The sequence below is a fragment of the Schistocerca nitens genome, chromosome 2, assembly GCF_023898315.1.
Source record: "Schistocerca nitens isolate TAMUIC-IGC-003100 chromosome 2, iqSchNite1.1, whole genome shotgun sequence".
Classification (NCBI taxonomy): Eukaryota; Metazoa; Arthropoda; class Insecta; order Orthoptera; family Acrididae; genus Schistocerca; species Schistocerca nitens.
In genome coordinates, this window is record NC_064615.1 from 402,444,935 (window position 1) to 402,467,383 (window position 22,449).

A 22,449-nucleotide genomic window follows, 5' to 3' on the forward strand; every position below is an offset into this window, starting at 1 on the left:
TTTTTTTGCACAATCACATCTTTCATATTTGCTGTTACACTTCACAGTACTGCTTTCCACAGTATTGTAAAAATAGAGAAACTACAGCTATCTTGCACACAGTTTGCTTTACGCTGCTCATTATGAATGAGCCAAAGAATAATTCCACCACCTCCAGCTACGTCGACCTGGAACGGCGCAATAAGTCGTCACGTGACCATGGTTAGTCCTCGCTACAGCCGGGTCTACGGTTGGCTTTGTCGAGCGATACCTAGAATACATACGTTGGGGACACACGTACAGACAGACGCAGTTACACTGCAGGGTCGTGTGAGGGAGGTTTCCACACAGGCTACGGAGATGAGTCACCGGCCACGGCAGCAGCAACCGCTGCGCAGGTGGAAAGCCGGTAGCGCAGTTACGCAACCCGACTCCCGTCCTCCAGTCCTGCCAAGACCCCGTACCAGACGCCTCGCCCACCACTCTCCTCGGTGCTGACCTTTCTCGCGATTTTTCCCGCTACTAGCACTCGATGTGACCTTTACGGAGCTAATTTGTGTCTGCGAGCTCACAATTAATCTCTCCTCACGTCGATGTAAAAAAGCTATCCTTTCACCAGCACTTTTCCACTACACTGAAGTCTGGTGCGGCAGTTCGTTAGAGAAGATTTAGGGGCTTGGGCTACCGCACTGTTTAACTACTACACGCACCAAGTCAGATAGCGTAGTGGTAGGAAACCAGATTCGTATTCGAGAAGGCCGTGGTTCAAATTCTCGTCCGGGCGTCCAATTTGGGTTTCCGTCTTCTTTCTAACTCGGTTAAGGCAAATGCAATGTTGGCTCCTTTCAGAGGGACACGGCCGGTTTCCTTTCCCATTCATCCCCAATGCGAACTTGTGCTCCATCTCTAATGATCTAGTGGTAGACGGGACATCAAACCCTAATCACCTTTCGCTAAACTTAATGCCAGTTTCTGTCTAATACTAGAATTCTTTATAAAGTCTTCCACAGATTTGATAAATGACATTTTTATGTACACCACATCAAAGGCGCTAAAATCTTCTTTATCGTCCAATTAGTTTCGACAGTTTTATGAGTCCTGTTCTTAACCAGATGATGTCCTATACTCAAGGCCTATTTACTTCGACATTGTTAACTATACAGGGTGTTACAAAAAGGTACGGCCAAACTTTCAGGAAACATTCCTCATACACAAATAAAGAAAAGATGTTATGTGGACATGTGTCCGGAAAGGCCTAATTTCCATGTTAGAGCTCATTTTAGTTTTGTCAGTATGTACTGAACTTCCTCGATTCACCGCCAGTTGGCCCAATTGAAGGAAGGTAATGGTGACTTCGGTGCTTGTGTTGACATGCGGCTCATTGCTCTACAGTACTAGCATCAAGCACATCAGTACGTAGCATCAACAGGTTAGTGTTCATCACGAACGTGGTTTTGCAGTGCAATGTTATCAAATGCGGAGTTGGCAGATGCCCATTTGATGTATGGATTAGCACGGGGCAATAGCCGTGGCGCGGTACGTTTGTATCGACACAGATTTCCAGAACGAAGGTGTCCCGACAGGAAGACGTTCGAAGCAATTGATCGGCGTCTTAGGGAGCACGGAACATTCCAGCCTATGACTCGCAACTGGGGAAGACCTAGAACGATGAGGACACCTACAATGGACGAGGCAATTTTTCGTGCAGTTGACGATAACCCTAATGACAGCGTCATAGAAGTTGCTGCTGTACAACGTAACGTTGACCACGTCACTGTATGGAGAGTGCTACGGGAGAACCAGTTGTTTCCGTACTATTACAGCGTGTGCAGGCACTATCAGCAGCTGATTGGCCTCTACGGGTACACTTCTGCGAATGGTTCATCCAACAATGTGTCAATCCTCATTTCAGTGCAAATGTTCTCTTTACGGATGAGGCTTCATTCCAACGTGATCAAATTTTAAATTTGTGGGCTGACGAGAATCCGCACGCAATTGTGCAATCACGTCATCAACACAGATTTTCTGTGAACGTTTGGGCAGGCATTGTTGGTGATGTCTTGATTAGGCCCCATGTTCTCCCACCTACGCTCAATGGAGCACGTTATCATGATTTCATACGGGATACTCTACCTGTGCTGCTAGAACATGTGCCTTTGCAAGTACGACACAACATGTGGTTCATGCACGATGGAGCTCCTGCACATTTCAGTCGAAATGTTCGTACGCTTCTCAAAAACAGATTCGGTGACCGATAGATTGGTAGAGGCGGACCAATTCCATGGCCTCCACGCTCTACTGACCTCAACCCTCTTGACTTTCATTTATGGGGGCATTTGAAAGCTCTTGTCTAAGCAACCCCGGTACCAAATGTAGAGACTCTTCGTGCTCGTATTGTGGACGGCTGTGATACAATACGCCATTCTCCAGGACTGCATCAGCGCATCAGGGATTCCATGCGACGGACGGTGGATGCATGTATCCTCGCTAACGGAGGACATTTTGAACATTTCCTGTAACAAAGTGTTTGAAGTCACGCTCGTACGTTCTGTTGCTGTGTGTTTCCACTCCATGATTAATGTGATTTGAAGAGAAGTAATAAAATGAGCTCTAACATGGAAAGTAATCGTTTCCGGACACATGTCCACATAACATTTTCTTTCTTTGAGTGTGAGGAATGTTTCCTGAAAGTTTGGCCGTACCTTTTTGTAACACCCTGTATATGTGGCATGCATTGGCGAAAACAAAATCGCAGCACTAAAAAGGAACGGTGCGATATAAACAAAAGTTAGTACATGTATTTCTACACCTGAAATAAGACGTCTACTCAAATTTCACGCCAGTTTCGCAATTAGGATGCAAATCAGGTTTGCTTTATATACACGCTGTAACGTTCGTGGGCTTGTTACTTACCTTTGGGACTGGACGTGGTGAGTTGATGTTAGTCAAGTATGCCTTTAAGGCGACAAAGGCGACATTACCAATCCATCACTGGGTTTGAAAGAGGTCGTGTAACAGGGCTACGACAAGCTGGATGTTGCTTGACCGATGTTGCAGGAAGACCTGGCAGGAATGTAGCCACTGTACATGATTACTGGCAGTGGTGCTCCCGATAATGTCAGGTCGCAAGAAGACCAGGCTCCGGAAAGTCACGTGGTACTGCCGAGAGGTAAGACCATAGTGTTCAGCATATGACTGGCGCATCGTACTGCATCGGTTACTTCAAGGTCGCTCCGAGCCAGACGCCCTGCAACTTTCATTTCACTAATCCCAAATTACGTTCATTTGTGACTTCAGTGGTGTCAAGCGAGAGCTCATTGGAGGTTTGTTGAGTTTTATGATGAAAGTTGGTTCTACCTCGGTGCCAGCGATAGCCGTCGAGGAGGTGGCCAGTTGACAGCCTGCAGCCAACCTGTGTGCTTGATAAGACACACTCGACCTTCAACTGGAGTTACGGTTTGGGGTGCAATTTCGTATGGCAGCAGGAGCACTCCCGTGGATATCCCACGCAACATGACTGCAAAGTTGCACGTCAGCCTAGTGATTCGACCTGTTGTGCTGCCACTCATGAACAGCATTCCAGGTGTTGTTTTTCAACAGGATAACGCTCGCCCACATAATGCTGTTGGAACACACTACGCTCTACAGGTGTCGACATGTTGCCTTGGCCTCCTCGATCCGCAGTCGAGCACATTTGGGGTATCATCAGACGGCGACTACAGCGTCATCCACGACTTACTGACTTACCAAGTGCAGCAGGCATGGAACTCCATCCCACAAACTGACATCCGGTCCCTGTACAACACAATGCATGTACGTTTGCATGCTTGCATTCAACATTCTGGAGGTTACACAGGTTATTAATGTACCAGTATTTCAAATTTGCAATGGTTTATCTCGCGCTTACAATACGCTGTGATCTTGCAATGTTAATCTCTTACATGTTACCTAGATGAATGTATTCCCGAAAATTCATTACTCTACATTAATTATTTTTTGGCGTTGCGATTTTGTTTCCGTTAGCGTATTTTAAATTAACTGGCATTTGTTAGGTGTCATTTTTAAACTCTGCAGTTTGCCAGAAGATGATAAATCGTCGAATCTAGTTACAGCATAACAAAGAATTTAGCATCTTTATGGAGGTGTGTCTATTGGCTCATTAGTTAGCCTAAAATCTTTTTGTGTTCTTATTATTTTCGTGGGTCGAGTCTGAACTGTACTGACGTTGTCGTAAAAAATAATATCTATTAAATGTCTAGATTGTTGCTCTTGCCAGATTTGATACAGTGTTAGTCATCTGAACACCTCGACGAGTCATTCATCGCCACCACATGACCTGCCACATTGGTCAACATATTGACGTCGTGTTCAGGGGTGGTGTCTGTGAATCTCCACAGGGCAATACAGATACACGCAAACGTTTGTGAAAATTGAAACAAGCTGGAATACGAAAAACCTGAACTAATTCAAAGTCTGATAAGGTTTAACACGTGGTAGTAGCGACTAGTGAATAAGACTGCATAGAGATCGTATATACGATAGCTCTTTCGTCTGCCGCGAGGGTCAGTGTTATGATGGCCGAACGCGTTAAAGAACCGTGAATACTCAGCCGAAACGTAAAATCAAGTGCCATTGTGCTTCGTGACATCAAAGGACGCAATACAAAATTCAAATATGCAAAATGATCAGTCTGTAGATAATGAGTTTGATGTACCGTAACATGTAAATGTGTGCAGGTCATGTTGCTGTAACAGTGATACGTAATATGCCAACAGCAAGAGATGATTGCTATTCAGTCAGCACGGCCATAACAGACTGTATAAATTCTGCCTCCGCGCTTTCTTTCCAAGAAGGTTTATCGTAAACAGCTATTACACGTTAGGAGGCGCAAAGAAGCCTGAAGTGATTTTTCCATGTTCCGGTTGCTGACTGGAAACGAAGAACAGTGAAAGCTGTAGATAACAAATGAGTTAGGTGGACAATGGTACTTGCAAATGTTGTTCTGACATAATTCTGTGCACAATAAACCAGGTAACAGGCTTGGGAGATCTGTGTCAGAGTGGTAGAGATCTGGAGCTAAGGGGATCTGGGTAGCATTCCTCAGAACAGGCTTATTTGCAAGTGCAGCTTCAAGTTCCTCCTGCGTTGCTACACGCGGCAATTCGCATTGCAACTGCAAACTTTCTCATTTGGCATGGATAATTATAGCCTAGATTGGATTCTCACCGAAAGTTTATTAATACCATCCGCTCAGGAAGCATTTTTCTCTTAGTTTCATGAATTAAAAAGCTTGGCGACTGCTCTCTCAAAGCCCTGGATTCCTAACGTATCTATTACAAGAGTGCAGCACGTCTAAAACTACTAGGCTTTTTTTTTTTTTTACTGTGAGGTATTAATAGTGCAGCTGTTGACGTTTTCCCGATACTACAATAAAACACATGTAACAATTAATGTTAGATATGTGCACAAGGTAGAGTTTTATAATCAACTAGTTTGTCAGTGGCCGGCATTTTGTAAGTCCACGGTTGCACGGTAGAAAGCACTGATGGAAACAAATCTACATCTACATCCATCTACATGGATACTCTTCAAATCACATGTAAGTGCCTGGCAGAGGGTTCATCGAACCACCTTCACAATTCTCTATTATTCCAATCTCGTATAGCGCGCGGAAAGAATGAATACCAATATATCTTTCCGTACGAGCTCTGATTTCCCTTATTTTATCGTGGTGATCGTTCCTCCCTATGTAGTGTAGGCAGTCTCCTTAGTAGGTCTGTTACATTTTCTAGGTGTCCTGCCAATAAAACGCACCCTTTGGTTGGTCTTTCCCCACAACATTTTCTGTCTGTTCTTTCCAATTTAAGTTGTTCGTAATTGTAATACCTAGGTATTTAGTTGAATTTACGGCTTTTAGATTAGACTGATTTATCGTGTAACCGAAGTTTAACGAGTTCCTTTTAGCATTCATGTGGATGACCTCACACTTTTCGTTATTTGGGGTCAACTGCCACTTTTCGCACCATTCAGATATTTTTTTCTAAATCGTTTTGCAGTTTGATTAGATCTTCTGATGACTTTATTAGTCGATAAACGACAGCGTCATCTGCAAACAACCGAAGACGCTTGCTCAGATTGTCTCCCAAGTCGTTTATATAGATAAGGAACAGCAAAGAAGAAGTTGTGGGACATAAATGGGAGTTGGTAGGTATGTTTCTACATCTGAAAGATGACTTCTACTCAAATTTCGCGACAGTCGCATAAGTGGCCCTAATAGCGCCACTATGAGGATGCCTATCAGGTTTGCTTTAAATACAGGCTGTAACGATTGTGAAAGTTAATTACCTTTGCTATTGGATGTGGTAAGCTAATGTTACTCAAGAATGTCTTTAACGACGCAAAGATGCCATTATCATCACCTCACAGAGTTTCAACGAGATCGTGTAGTAGGGCTACGAGAAGCTGGAGGTTCCTTCTGTGTCACTGCAGAAAGGCTTGGCAGAAATTTAGCCACTGTTCATGACTGCTGGCAACCATTGTCACGAGAACGTACGGTCGCAGGAGGACTGGGCTCCGAACGGCCATGCGGCACTACCGAGAGCAAGACCATCGTGTTCGGCCTATGGCTCTGGCGCATCGTGCTGCATCTGCAGCGGCAATTCGAGAAGCAGTGTCCACGACAGTAACACAATGGACCTAGAAATACGGTACTTCAAGGACAGCTTCGAGTCGGATGCCCTGTAGCGTGCATTCCACTGACCCCAAACCACTACCATTTGTGACTTCAGTGCAGTCAATCTAGAGTTCACTGGAGGGCAGACTGGAGATTTGTTGTGCTTCTTGATGAAACCTGAGTCTGCTTCGGTCCCAGTGATGGCCGGGTGTTGGTTAGGAGGAGGGCAGTTGAGGGTCTGAAACCAACGTGTCTGCGTGCTACACACACTGGACCTACAACACTTGGAGCTAATGTACGGGATGCGATTTCATGACAGCAGGGGTACTCTCGTTGTTATCGCACGCATCCTTGCTGCAAATCTGTACGTCATTAGTGATTGTTGTGCTGCCATTCATGAACAGTATTCCAGAGGGTGTTTTCCAAGTGGATAACGCTCGCCCACCTGCCGCTGTTGTAATCGAACATGCTGTACAGTGTGTCGACATGTTGCCTTCACTGCTCGATCACCCTGTCTCCAGTCGAGCACGTATGCGACATCATCGGACGAATACTTCAGCGTCACCCGCAAACAGCATTAACCGTCCCTGTATTGACCGACCTAATGCTGCAGACATGGAACTCCATCCCACAACATGACAGCTTGCACCTGTACAATACAATGCATGCACATTTTCATGCTTTCATCCATCATTCTGGTAGTTACACACGTTGTTAATGTATCGGCATTTCTTATTTACAATGGCTTATGTCGCACCTACATTAAGCTGTACTCTTGCAATATTAATTACTCAGATATGTTACCTAGACTAAAGTATTCCAGAAATTTCATTATTTTACAGTAATTATAATTTGGTGCTTCGATTTTTTTCTGTCAATGTACGTTCTAAAATAAACTGTAACTCCACTAACGTAATGACACTGTTTTAAAACATTTCATCGTGTCTAGCGACAATTGGTTTTAAACATTTTGTTCATCAGATGGCTACGTCGTATTCAGAGGCCGAACTACTGCTCAGCTAGTGCATGTTTATAATGGTATGATGCCCTGCAGTGAAAAACAATTGGTCAACAAGTATAGTTTTGTTTTGTTCCTGGGCGCTTCAGGAGATTTTACTCACGTAAGTACCCTACCAGTACTCTATCAGTTTGATATTATCGAACACAAAATTGAACAGGTGCTACGATAAATGCAGTGTAAAACTGCCCTTCCTCATCCCTGTACCTCCTTTTCTTCCTCTTTCGTAATTATAAAACGGTTCTGGGTAGCAGAACTATTTCAAAGTGGTTATTCCTTTTTCAGTGATAAAGATCTAATTTACTCAACTGATTGCCCCACTGAAATCGACTGTATTTCCTGTATTTCTCCATGAACAGTTGGCCGCCAGATTATGCGGCACGGGAAAACACGTGACTCGCATCAGCGTTTTCACAATCTCTGCCTCGTTTGCGATAAGCATTGTCGTGTCCACGGATTGGAACTTTCACTGCTATGCTTTGTTCCCAATCTGGAATTAGTAAGTTTTTTTTCACAAAATTATATTTACACATAGTTCAGGGTGTTGTATATTAACAAACATTAGACTGTTCTTAAGATGCAAGATGCATCTCCTAGCGTATACATGCCCGTGTTACGTTGTGACATTTGTTTGTGGCTATGGCGATAATGAGACCGTGTGGTCCGACAAATTTTCGACGCAACTACACAAATTACGTTCTCGGGACTTTGTTATCCAGCGGTGCTACGAGAAAATTATGTATTTACAATGCGAAAACTTACGACGACCGCATTATTTTGCCTGTACCTTAGATTGGACTCACAGAGAGCAATTAAAGAGTGCTGCCCTCAACGAGCCAGCCAGGGAATTATCGGAGTAACTGTGGAGTCCGTTCTCCACGAGATACGTAAGTCACAGGATGCAGACCACAGCATAAATTTTTACACCTACGCGCGTTTTGTCTTTCGCATCACCCTACAGGCAGTGGTACTGTGCATGAAACAACCCTTGCATACTCTGAACTAAATTTTATAAGTAGCAAGCAGCTGCACATATTAGTTACATTATTACATCAAATCAAAGGTCTGAGTAATGCTGCATGATCCAATAAACGGCATCGGGGAAAAATTGTAACCGCGCGTTTCACGCCAAACTTTCGAGCTGGAGCCGTAGTGATAGAGGTTTGGCATTTCAATCAGTTAAATGATGGAGTGAAAAAAAGTTATTCTCACAAGAGTTATTCTCACCTTCCGCTTGGAGTACACCACATTTTGTTCACAGCTAACAGCGTACCGCGTCCTCCTTGAATAACGTTTATATTCAGGATGTTGTTGTTGTTGTTGTTGTCTTCAGTCCTGAGACTGGTTTGATGCACCTCTCCATGCTACTCTATCCTGTGCAAGCTTCTTCATCTCCCAGTACCTACTGCAACCTACATCCTTCTGAATCTGCTTAGTGTATTCATCTCTTGGTCTCCCTCTACGATTTTTACCCTCCACGCTGCCCTCCAATACTAAATTGGTGATCCCTTGATGCCTCAGAACATGTCATACCAACCGATCCCTTCTTCTAGTCAAATTGTGTCACAAGCTCCTCTTCTCCCCAATTCTATTCAATACCTCCTCATTAGTTATATGATCTACCCATCTAATCTTCAGCATTCTTCTGTAGCACCACATTTCGAAAGCTTCTATTCTCTTCTTGTCCAAACTATTTATCGTCCACGTTTCACTTCCATACATGGCTACACTCCATACAAATACTTTCAGAAACGACTTCCTGACATTTAAATCTATACTCGATGTTAACAAATTTCTCTTCTTCAGAAACGCCTTGCCATTGCCAGTCTACATTTTCTATCCTCTCTACTTCGACCATCATCATTTATTTTGCTCCCCAAATAGCAAAACTCCTTTACTACTTTAAGTGTCTCATTTCCTAATCTAATTCCCTCAGCATCACCCGATTTAATTCGACTACATTCCATTATCCTAGTTTTGCTTTTGTTGATGTTCGTCTTATATCCTCCTTTCAAGACACTGTCCATTCCGTTCAACTGCTCTTCCAAGTCCTTTGCTGTCTCTGACATAATTACAATGTCATCGGCGAACCTCAAAGTTTTTATTTCTTCTCCATGGATTTTAATACCAACTCCGAATATTTCTTTTGTTTCCTTCACTGCTTGCTCAATATACAGATTGAATAACATCGAGGAGAGACTACAACACTGCCTCACTCCCTTCCCAACCACTGCTTCCCTTTCAGGATAGTATAGTTACACCAAAAGAAATCCTTTCCCTCGGCAAGGCCTCTAACTAAGCAGAAAAACTTTTGCCGCTTTATTGGCATGCTGAACACGAGGACGCTTCCAATGAATGTGTGGCCAATTGTGCGCAAAGCCTTGTAGTCCTTTGTCACGAAGCAGGCGCCCTGGTAATTGCTGCACTAAACAGAATCTGCTTACTGATTGCCTGATTCGAGACGGGTAAGAGTGGAATATCTGGTGGAAAAAAAATACCAAGACGTTCAGTTTCTGGTTCTGAAATCTATCGCTCCTGCATTCTGGATCTTCCCGTAAGTTCTCATATAGGAGACTTGAAGGGCATGAAGTTCATAGGGAGGATAATAATTATGCATATGAGAAGCAATCTGTATTTTACAGACTTGTTATTTCTTTTGTGTATTATATAATTCAAGTAGTGCCACGTGGCCGTCCGGAAGCCGGTCTCCTTGCGACCGTTCATCCTCGTGACCACCGCTGCCAGCAATTACGTACAGTGGCTACAGTAGTGCCAAGTTTTTCTGTAGTATTGCAGAAGGAACATGTAGCTCCTCGTAGTCGTATTAAACGACCTCGTTCAAACTCAGTGATGCGTTGATAATGGCGTCTTTGTCGCCTTAAAGACATTCTTGACCAGCACCAACTCACTACGTCCAATCTCAAAGGTAACTAATGCCAACGACCGTTACTGCGTGTATTTAAAGCAAATCCGATTTGCATCCTCGTAGCGGCGCTATTAGCGCCACTTTTATAAGAGAGGCGCGAAATCTGAATAGAGAGCATGTTTCAGATGTAGAAACACAAGACTACGAACTTTCGTTTCTGTCGTACAACTTCTTCTCGCTGTTGCGACTTCTTTCCGTCAGAATAGTAAGCAGTACGGTGTCCCGCCAGGGTAGCCGACAGCGCAAACGCGCTGCTTCCTGGAATCGGGTAGGCGCGCCGGCCCCGGATCGAATCCGCCCGGCAGATTAACGACGAAGGCCGATGTGCCGGCCAGCCTGGATGTTGTTTTTAGGCGGTTTTCCAAATCCCGCTAGGTGAATACCGGGCTGGTCCCCATGTTCCGCCTCAGTTACACAGCTCATAGACATCTGGACACATTCGCACTATTCCATGGTTTACACTCGGCGCAGACAGTTGGGGGTACACTCATTTCGTCCCAGGGGGTACGGGGTGGCGGCAGGAAGGGCATCCGGCCACCCCTTAAATATTAACATGCCAAATTAACGATGGCTGACCCTGCGTAGCTGTGGGACAAGGCTCAAGCGATAGAATAGTAAGCAGTAGGGTCCCCAGTCCCGATTCTTTAAAGAATCTATCTCCCACGAAGGAAACAGCGAGAAAAAAGTTAGGAAAGGTTTCAAATTATGTTTACAGTTTTTTGGCAGTCGCTAAGTGCTCCCATTTTCAAGCGCTGGATGAGTATGATCTGGGTAATTTCAGCTCCGTTTCAAGAAAAAGCTAGGTTTTCAAGCATGACCCTGTTCATGTCCTATTTCGTGTACTGCGTGTCGTACAATGGCATGATTTTGCACGTACATTCAATGGTATACATGGATACTATCAGCAAAATGTGTTATGGTTTTCCATCGGAGATTATTAAAGCGTATATCTGCGGGTGTGTGTTTTGAACACATGTTTAGTGACTTGTCTCATATTTCCATTTACTGACACGTTCTTTGTACACTACTGGCCATTAAAACTGCTACACCAAGAAGAATGCAGATAATAAACGGGTATTCATTGGACAAATATATTATACTAGAACTGACATGTAATTACATTTTCACGCAATTTGGGTGCATAGATCCTGAGAAATCAGCACCCAGAACAACCACCTCTGGCCGTAATAACGGCCTTGATACGCCTGGGCATTGAGTTAGACAGAGCTTGGATGGCGTGCACAGGTACAGCTGCCCATGCAGCTTCAACACGATACCACAGTTCATCAAGAGTAGTGACTGGTGTATTGTGACGAGCCAGTTGCTTGGCCACCATTGACCAGATGTTTTCAATTGGTGAGAGACCTGGAGAATGTGCCGGCCAGGGCAGCAGTCGAACATTTTCTGTATCCAGAAAGGCCCGTACAGGACCTGCAACATGCGGTCGTGCATTATCCTGCTGAAATGTAGGGTTTCGCAGGGATCGAATGAAGGGTAGAGCCACGGGTCGTAGCACATCTGAAATGTAACGTCCACTGTCCAAAGTGCTGTCAATGTGAACAAGAGGTGACCGAGACGTGTAACCAATGGCACCCCACACCATCACACCGGGCGAAATGCCAGTATGGCGATGACGAATATACGCTTCCAATGTGCGTTCACCGCGATATCGCCAAACACGGATGTGACGGTCATGATGCTGTAAACAGAACCTGGATTCATCCGAAAAAACGTTTTGCCATTCGTGCACCTAGGTTCGTCGTTGAGTACTCCATCTTAGGCGCTCCTGTCTGTGATGCAGCATCAAGGGTAACCGCAGCCATGGTCTCCGAGCTGATAGTCCATGCTGCTGCAAACGTCGTCAAACTGTTCGTGCAGATGGTTGTCGTCTTGCAAACGTCCCCATCTGTTGACTCAGTGATCGAGACGTAGCTGCACGATCCGTCACAGCCAGGCGGATAAGATGCCTGTCATTTCGACTGCTAGTGATACGAGGCCGTTGGGATCCAGCACGGCGTTCCGTATTACCCTCCTGAACCCACCGATTCCATATTCTGCTAACAGTGTTTGGATCTTGACCAACGCGAGCAGCAGTGTCGCGATACGATAAATCGCAATCGCGATAGGCTACAATCCCACCTTTATGAAAGTAGGAAACGTAATGGTACGCATTTCTCCTACCTACACGAGGCATCACAACAACGTTTCACCAGGCAACGCCGATCAACTGTTGTTTGTGTATGAGAAATAGGTTGTGAACTTTCCTCATGTCATCACTTCGTGGTGTAGCAATTTTAACGGCCAGTAGTTAATTTATTTTTAAAATTTGTACAGGTCTCTCTTTTGTAACGGCTCTTTCGGTCTTTTTCTACGAAGCGAAAACACGCAGCAAGAGCAGAGGTACTGTTACTGTAGCGTAGGCATACCTGCGGCCTGGCGGCGAGGTGCACGAGCCAGAGCTCTGCGTCGGCGGGCACCTTGGCGGTGCAGGTGAGCTTGTCGGCGCAGGCGCCCAGGTGGTAGCCGCGCGCCACGTTGCGCAGCGCCCAGCGGCCCGACCCGTCGTCCGCCACCGAGATGACGAACTGCGTGCCCGGGTCGCGCTCCTCGCTGTCGCACGCCACGTTGCCGAACGAGTCCACGGCCAGGTACTTGCCCAGGTGCGACCGCAGGTACACGGTCGAGCCGGCGTCCTTGCTCGGCTCCAGCGTCCAGATCTGCAAAACGTCCGTCCACTTGCTGTACGTACTGGGGCATCCGAGTCCACACTTATATATTAAACGAGGTTTTGATGTGAGTCTCGTTTGATTGCTGAAGGCAATGATTATGCGTTATTACTGGCCTTCTAGGCCTCAACTGTGTCGTAACAGGTGGGACAAAATCAGTATTGTTCAGAGCAGAAAAGGGTTCGACAAAGAAGTGTGCTCTCACCAGTGCTCTTCAATGTTGTCATTGACAACATCGTAACGAAATTTCGCCGAGTCTCACCAGCAGATGACATGAAAATCGTAGCATATACAGACTGTGTGATTATATGGCAAGATAATAAGCAGAAATTGGAGGAACAACTGGAGAGCTGGCAGAGGGTACATCTACATCTACACCTACATAACTACTCTGCAATTCACATTTAAGTGCTTGGCAGACGGTTCGTCGAACCACAATCATACTATCTCTCTATCATTCCACTCCCGAACAGCGCGCGGGAAAAACGAACACCTAAACCTTTCTGTCCGAACTCTGATTTCTCTTATTTTATTTTGATGATCATTCCTACCTATGTAGGTTGGGCTCAACAAAATATTTTCGCATTCGGAAGAGAAAGTTGGTGACTGAAATTTCGTAAATAGATCTCGCCGCGACGAAAAACGTCTTTGCTGTAATGACTTCCATCCCAACTCGCGTATCATATCTGCCACACTCTCTCCCCTATTACGTGATAATACAAAACGAGCTGCCCTTTTTTGCATCCTTTCGATGTCCTCCGTCAATCCCACCTGGTAAGGATCCCAGACCGCGCAGCAATATTCTAACAGAGGACGAACGAGTGTAGTGTCAGCTGTCTCTTTAGTGGACTTGTTGCATCTTCTAAGTGTCCTGCCAATGAAACGCAACCTTTGTCTCGCCTTCCCCACAATATTATCTATGTGGTCTTTCCAACTGAAGTTGTTCATAATTTTAACACCCAGGTACTAAGTTGAATTGACAGCCTTGAGAATTGTACTATTTATCGAGTAATCGAATTCCAGCGGATTTCTTTTGGAACTCATGTGGATCACCTCACACTTTTCGTTATTTAGCGTCCACTGCCACCTGCCACACCATACAGCAATCTTTTCTAAATCGCTTTGCAACTGATACTGGTCTTCGGATGACCTTACTAGTCGGTAAATTACTGCACAAGCAAGCACTGCAGTAAATGAGGTAATCAAAATCAGCAAAGGAATGAAGGATGCGAGTTGTAATGGAAAAAAATTATTAAAAAATATGTTCTTTCAAATATCTAGGAAATACGCTAACCCATAAAGAAAATGTCAAGGAACAAATTTCAAATCGGATAGAAAATTGTTCAAAATCTTTATTATTGTGTATCACACATAATTAGCAATTGAAAAGTACCTGTTACAGCAAAGATTGTGATATAAAAATCATACTATCTACCATTTTTAACCTACGGATGAGAATGTTGGCCTGGACGGAGAAAGATCTTAGTACAATACAAGCGACAGGGTGGTGCTTTCTACGAGAGAGTTCGACGAGAAGGGACGGGGTAAGAAATGAAATAATGCGAAACACGCTTCATATCATATCCGTAGAAGGAACTATAGAGAGAAACCGGCCGAAAAGGTTTCGCCACTTAAAAACAATGGGAAGAGTATTACTACGAAGAAGAACTCTGGAGGCTGCATGAACGACCAGCGGAAGTACAAGCGTATCAGGAAGAAAAAAAAAACGTCATAACGTAGAAGTCTTATTTAAACGATAAGACAATAATTCTCCTTCATGGCCATACGCAAAAAATTGAAGTGTAACAGCATCGAACGACGATATCAGTCCTCATTAGAATAAACACGCCAGTAGATCAGTTAGTCTAGCCTACAGCGCCGACCTGTGCTTGAACTACGTCTGTAACGGGCACCTTCCACGATAGCATGCGGATGAACATTATACCCAACAGCAAGGATTTCGGACATGTACGTAAGAACAGACACCACGCATTTATATAATTCATACGTCTCGATGAGCAATGAATCCACAAACTTCAATTACATTTGACCTGCATCTAAAATTTACCAGCATGTAGGGCATGGTTGGAGACTGTGGACAGTTAGCTCTACGTGGGAGTGTGGGTCAGCCGGGGAGAGTGTTGAGATAGTCCGCGCATTTGAGATAAACGCTGTGTCGGGTGGCGCAGTGGTTAACACCTAGTAAGCACGAGATACCGGGTTCGAGTCCCAGCCCGGCACACTTTTTCACTCGTCGTCACTGATATCGCATGAAGTCCCGATAATGTCGCTTGCTCGGTGTCGGCGGGCAATACGACATAGCAGTGCTTTTGTTGTTCTGAAGTACGATGCAGTGTTCCTTCGGACGTACTTCAGAACAACACAGAAACTGTAATGTCGTATACTTGCGCACTACGATGTGACGTCATTAATGACACATGCAACATGAGCCTATCTGCATAGAGGCCATTTCCATCGAGACCACTGCGGACATTCTGAATTCATATTCACAGTTCTTTTACCGATTGCTAGGCTGCTACAGTTCATACACCTTGCACCGCATATTCCCCTAGGCTGTGAGGGAAAGGTAACGTTCGTCTTCGTCTGTAGCTGCTAGTGAATCATGTTGTCTTCAAAATCCTTGCACACTTACATTAGTTTTAAAGTGAGGCTACAAACGTGGATCCTTCTAACGGCTCGCCACATCTCTGAGATTGGCATTAATCATGCTCTAATGCATTCCAAGACCTTTATTCGTATGGTACTGAATACTTCACAGAATTGCAATGATTTCTGGAGCGCCCACATCGGACCGAATAATCGTTCTACGAGGTGCATTCAAGTTCTAAGGCCTCAGATTTTTTTTCTCCGGACTAGAAAGAGATAGAAACATGCGCATTGTTTTAAAATGAGGCGGCGTCCATTGTCAATACGTCCCAGAGATGGCAGCACCGTACGGCAGATGGAATTTTACCGCCAGCGGCGAGAAAGAGAACTGTTTTAAATACTTAAAATGGCGACGTTTTCCTTACTTGAACAGCGTGCAATCATTCGTTTTCTGAATTTGCGTGGTGTGAAACCAATTGAAATTCATCGACAGTTGAAGGAGACATGTGGTGATGGAGTTATGGATGTGTCTAAAGTGCGTTCGTGGGTGTGACAGTTTAATGAAGGCAGAACATCGTGTGACAACAAACCGAAACAACCTCGGGCTCGCACAAGCCGGTCTGACGACATGATCGAGAAAGTGGAGAGAATTGTTTTGGGGGATCGCCTCCAGAGTTGGCATTTCTGTGGGTTCTGTGCACACAATCCTGCATGACGACCTGAAAATGCGAAAAGTGTCATCCAGGTGGGTGCCACGAATGCTGACGGACGACCACATAGCTGCCCGTGTGGCATGTTGCCAAGCAATGTTGACGCGCAACGACAGCATGAATGGGACTTTCTTTTCGTCGGTTGTGACAATGGATGAGACGCGGATGCCATTTTTCAATCCAGAAACAAAGCGCCAGTCACCTCAATGGAAGTACACAGATTCACCGCCACCAAAAAAATTTCGGGTAACCGCCAGTGCTGAAAAAATGATGGTGTCCATGTTCTGGGACAGCGAGGGCATAATCCTTACCCATTGCGTTCCAAAGGGCACTACGGTAACACGTGCATTCTACGAAAATGTTTTGAAGAACAAATTCCTTCCTGCACTGCAACAAAAACGTCCAGCAAGGGCTGCGCGTGTGCTGTTTCACCAAGACAACGCACCCGCACATCGAGCTAACGTTACGCAACAGTTTCTTCGTGATAACAACTTTGAAGTGATTCCTCATGCTCCCTACTCACCTGACCTGGCTCCTAGTGACTTTTGGCTTTTTCCAACAATGAAAGACACTCTCTGTGGCCGCACATTCACCAGCCGTGCTGCTATTGCCTCAGCGATTTTCCAGTGGTCAAAACAGACTCCTAAAGAAGCCTTCGCCGCTACCATGGAATCATGGCGTCAGCGTTGTGAAAAATGTGTACGTCTGCAAGGCGATTACGTCGAGAAGTAACGCCAGTTTCATCAAAATCGGAGGCCTTAGAACTTGAATGCACCTCGTAGGTCGGAGTACTGCTCTTAATACTCGGCGCTTGTACTCGCAATGAACCCAGACACTGTGTCTGCGCCACGAGATGACCGGTAACTTACAGATGGCCGACGGGCACATTAAGAGGTAAGTGTTCTGTGCGCATACGCAGTACGAGTAGCGAAGTGCTAACGGGGAACTCAACCATCTCATTGTTAGCGCTCAAACTGAGTCAGCGTTGGCAGATGAGACTGTAGCATCGCTACCAACTGACAGGACTGGAAGCTGTAGCATCTTGCACTGGCGCGAGGAGAGTAGTATTCACTTTCAGTTTCATGCTGTTCTGATTTCCTGCTTACTTTCGTTGGCTTCGCTGCAAGGATCGAAGTAAGTGCCCTTCTGTCACGGAAACATTACGCCGTTCCATACACAAATCTATTTATGTACAGATGTGTAAAAGTACAGAACTTCCTTACGAGCATTAATGCTCGTGTCTCATTCAGGAGAAAACATAGCTTTGGCTTACCTGCTTCTTTTTAAGGGAGGTGCCGTTAGCGTTGATCTTGAAGCCAAAACTCTCTGCGGTGAGGTAGCGGAACTTGGAGTTGATGAGCCCAATGGTCCACGATCCCTTTGGAGGAGCCAAGTCGCCGCCACCATTGACATCGTGACCGTTTACGCTGCCGTTCATTGTGCTGAACTGGAACACAAAACAGTTCACACTGTTACACGTCGGATGTAATTCATGACAGAAAGAAAAGTAAAAACTAAGACAGCGGCGCGAAAAAACAGTTGCTGTTATTACTGTATAATAGTCAGGTGTGGTTCGTGGGATCAAAACTTATATGTGAGACCCCAGACAACTTTAAATAGTGAAACTAAAAAGAAATGGGAACGTAAACATTTCAAAATCGACTGTTAATTTTCTCAGGATGTTGCTATTCAAACTTGTTTACAAAAACGCCGTGAGGCTGATACATGAAGTTGTGCATCAAGCAGTTTTCTTGTTAACAGTAAAGAGGGACATTATCGTCCTATTTCGTATGTTATTCCTTTGGTTTCGTGCTGTCCATTTGTTCTGTAGGATGAAAAACTAAGTGTGAGAGGTACATAAACTGTAGTTTCGTTTTTCTCATAAAAACATTTTCTGCTGCCAGTCACGAAGACACACTTATCTTTAAACACGGCAGTATCGCGGAATACTTAATATTGTTAAATGCAGTTTCTTCTTTACAAAATATTTGTGTACCTTGCACATTGTTATTGTAGCTTTACTATTAAAAACCTTTTACGGTTAGTGATTTTTTTGTCCTACAGATTGTGAATCGCGAAAGTAACCGTGTTTACAGAACTTTGAACATCCTGTAATGAGTTTCAACATAACATCTGTGCGTCTTGTCTGTTGGTTTGTTACTGTTGCCGTTGTTGTTGTTGGCGTATACAACCGATTTTTTTAAGCTGTGGTTGATTAGCATGTTCGAGTTTCGACGTAACACCGCACTTTACACCACGTAAGTAAGGTCACCGTGCAAAAAATTCGTCAGTCCCCACAGAAATCATTACAAGCATCATTGAATATCGTTAAATTCGACCCCTGGTCTTGGCCGGCCACTGTGGCCGAGCGGTTCTAGGCGCTTCATTCCGGAACTGCGCTGCTGCTCCGGTCGCAGGTTCGAATCCTGCCTCGGGCATGGATGTGTGTGATGTCCTTAGGTTAGTTTGGTTTAAGTAGTTCTAAGTTCTAGGGGACTGATGACCTCAGATGTTAAGTCCCATAGTGTTTAGAGCCATTTGAACCAGGTCTTGATAACCTCCTGCATTCGATTAGGAAGTTACTCCACAAGGTTGCGCAAGTACATTGCAACCAGGTTAAGCCAGTCGCTGAGGATTTGATCGCACACTTCAACCAAATTGCGGGGATGCTGATGTCGGCATTTTACACGCTGTTCTAACAAGACCTACAGATTTCCTATTGGGTTTGAGCCAGATGATTTTGCGGGCCAGTCGAGATGGAATAGTATGGGGGAGTGTTCAGATGGTTCAAATGGCTCTGAGCACTATGCGACTCAATTTCTGAGGTCATCAGTCGCCTAGAACTTAGAACTAATTAAACCTAACTAATCTAAGGACATCACACACATCCATGCCCGAGGCAGGATTCGAACCTGCGACCTTAGCGGTCGCTCGGTTCCAGACCGTAGCGCCCAGAACCGCACGGCCACTCCGGCCGGCTGAGTGTTCAGAAAATAAGTCAGATATTCTTGCTGCTCGATGAACTTTGCTGTTTTCTTGATGTGGCTTTGTGAGCGATGGTCTTTTGTGACGTGGCCGATTCGAAATGTTCATTGCATGCAGGTTCCGTCGCAATGTACTATCGGTAACAGTTTGGGAAGGACCTTCATTCATGGCCTACAGCTATTCCTGTCGGATTTGTATGTGATTTTGATACACAAGCCGTGAAACACTTCTCCGGTCCCTTTTAGTCAGGATTTTTTTCCGAGCACAATTCTGCGACGTGTTTCGTGGTCAAGTGCGTTACACCACTAATTGTACACTCCGCTGCGAAATACAAACAAATCCAGCAACGACACACACGTATGACCACAAGCATGGCTAAACACGATTGCCCCTTTTTTTGCACTCTGTCACGTCCTTACATTTACCCATGTTTACGTACAATGTCCGCTTGAAGTATATATGTCTCACTGATCGGTATTGTCTTATGTTCACGTAGAAGTAGTGCGCACGTGGCCAAGTACGTAACTCGATCTCTGCGTCATCTGCAAAGGCTTAACGATTCATCTGAGCGGCGCACTGGAGTGACTAATTCTTTGTCAGGTGGGCTCACAATTACCTTCTTATTTACCAGTAGCTAGCCTATACGACAAGAAACATTAATAACGATAGCTGAAATTCCGCTTCCTTGGATCACAATGCAATTACCAGTACACTGTAGCAGCTCACGCACAACAAATATTAAATTCAAGATAGCAAAATGTAGTAAATAAAATCAAGCTTGCCAGTGAAAATTAGTTCCCGAAAAGCATAGCGCACAAGAAAAATTAACTGTAAATCTGAAGAGTGTCAGCATCATATGTTTTTTACGTAAGAAAATAAACAGTTTTCGCAATCGAAGGCTTTTAACAATTGTTACAATTGAAAAAATTAAAACAGAAGCAAATTTCTCCAAAAATTGTAGGTTTTATGACGCTTCACCGTGTGTTTCTACGCTTTTATGGCACGAGAACGACGCTGAGCGAACTCCCGCTGTATTGTTAGTCCCAAGCGTCACTGCGCAAGTAACGCAAGCACGGAGTCCCCCGGGGGCGTGGACTTCCATAAAGAGAGTCGCAATTAAGTTGACAGTTGTCGGGGGGAACGAGAGCCTGCAAGCAGCAGGGGGGCTCAGATGCCACGCAGAGGGTGAAATGGAATCAAGAGACCCTTTTTGTCGGAGTTTTAATCAATTTCCGCGGCGACGCCAACTGAGCGAAAGCAGCAAGCCCGGCGTTCCCGCTGCTGTGAGGGGGTGTGGACTTTGGCGAAGGGAGCGAACTCAGGGGGGGGTTGGTTGTCCACCTGCCATTACTGGCAGAAGCAGTGACACGGCAAATGCTAAACGAAAGTTACAAGATTTCAAGCAAATCTGATATTTATTTGAAATATCAGCTGGAAAAAAATAAAGTTAGGTAATTACTTTTTTGTCTGATGGCAAGTGCATGTCTGAAGTTACGGCACACACTAAGATCCCCCATCTCAGTACCGTAGGCCGTCGCTACAGGAGCCAAAACGAAATGGTGCAGCTACTGATAAAATCAAGTGTGTGCGGTGTTTGGCGTTTTTCATTTGAAAGGGAACAACGCTGCAACAATCGATTGAGAGTGGGTGGTAGTGTATGGCAGCAATGCACCATCATATGGCACAGCGGTTAGGGCTAATAGCAAGACAGGTGGATACACCTATATGCTCTAAGAGCAACGTATCACAGTCGAAGCGATGGTGAAAAAATCTTTCCAACATCTTGCATGGCAGTTGAACCCTCCTACTACCAGGAGTATTTTGACTTACTGAGTATCATTGGGGGTCATATAGAACCCAACTAATTTACACCGGATTTGTTGCCAGTATTTTAATGAACTAACATAAAAGGTGCTTTACTGACCGACAAAAACAAACATTACAGCTGTTCAATGTTATAGTAATTATTCTATTTTCATAAACATTAAGTTCAAGAAACAAAAAGGAATTTAGATTGGAGTCATATTCACCGCCAGTGGTACAAGGAGGGTTAAACACAACAAAGATCGCTCTCCAATGGGTTCCGCGACCGCTCAAACCCATTCAAAAGTCCCGCCTAACTGTGACAGCAGCGGAAATGCTGCATTTGTGCATGAGATCAATCCAGATGATGTCTTTAGCCGTCGAATCAACACAGACAAGGCAAAGGAGCAAAGCAAACAGTGGAAACATGTGGATCCATCGGCGCCGAAAAAGGCGCGGACCAAGCCATCATCGGACAACGTGATGCTGAGTGTTCTTTGCGCCTTCGATGGTGTGTCGCTCGAAGGAGCAAACCACAGAAGGAACATACTAGCGAAATTTCACGAGGTTACTGCAAGCTGTCAAAACGAAATGTCGTAGGAAGGAACCGCGCGACCGCTACGGTCGCAGGTTCGAATCCTGCCTTGGGCATGGATGTGTGTGATGTCCTTAGCTTAGTTAGGTTTAAGTAGTTCTACGTTCTAGGGGACTGATGACCTCAGATGTTAAGTCCCATAGTGCTCAGACCCATTTGAAACATTTTTTTTTTTTTTGGTCGTAGGAAACTGTGAAAGGCGATGTTTTGCCCCACGACAACGCCCCAGCTCATTCTGCACGGGGCACAGTCACACTTTGAGATTCATTAGGCTACCAAATTTTGACTCATTCCCGTATTCTCCTGACTTGGCTTCCAGTGACTACATCCTCTTTCCTCGGATGAAAGAAAACATGCGTGGCCGGCGTTTCCAGAATGACAACGGCGCATTCTGACTTTCAACAAACGTTACAAACTGAAAATCAGA

The 22,449-nt window shown here is 44.9% G+C and overlaps 1 protein-coding gene across 1 annotated transcript in view; it reads right to left on the bottom strand.

Annotated features, from left to right (window-relative positions):
• The window catches only part of LOC126236253 (protein singed), a 374,185-nt gene that overhangs the window by 162,873 nt on the left and 188,863 nt on the right, over nt 1–22,449 (bottom strand). The window contains exons 2-3 of the mRNA XM_049945404.1: nt 17,913–18,086; nt 13,023–13,313 (exon numbers count right to left, since the gene is read on the bottom strand). Coding sequence (XP_049801361.1) covers nt 13,023–13,313; nt 17,913–18,077 — 456 coding nt within the window. The 5' untranslated portion in view covers nt 18,078–18,086. The remainder of the gene's footprint in view (nt 1–13,022; nt 13,314–17,912; nt 18,087–22,449) is intronic.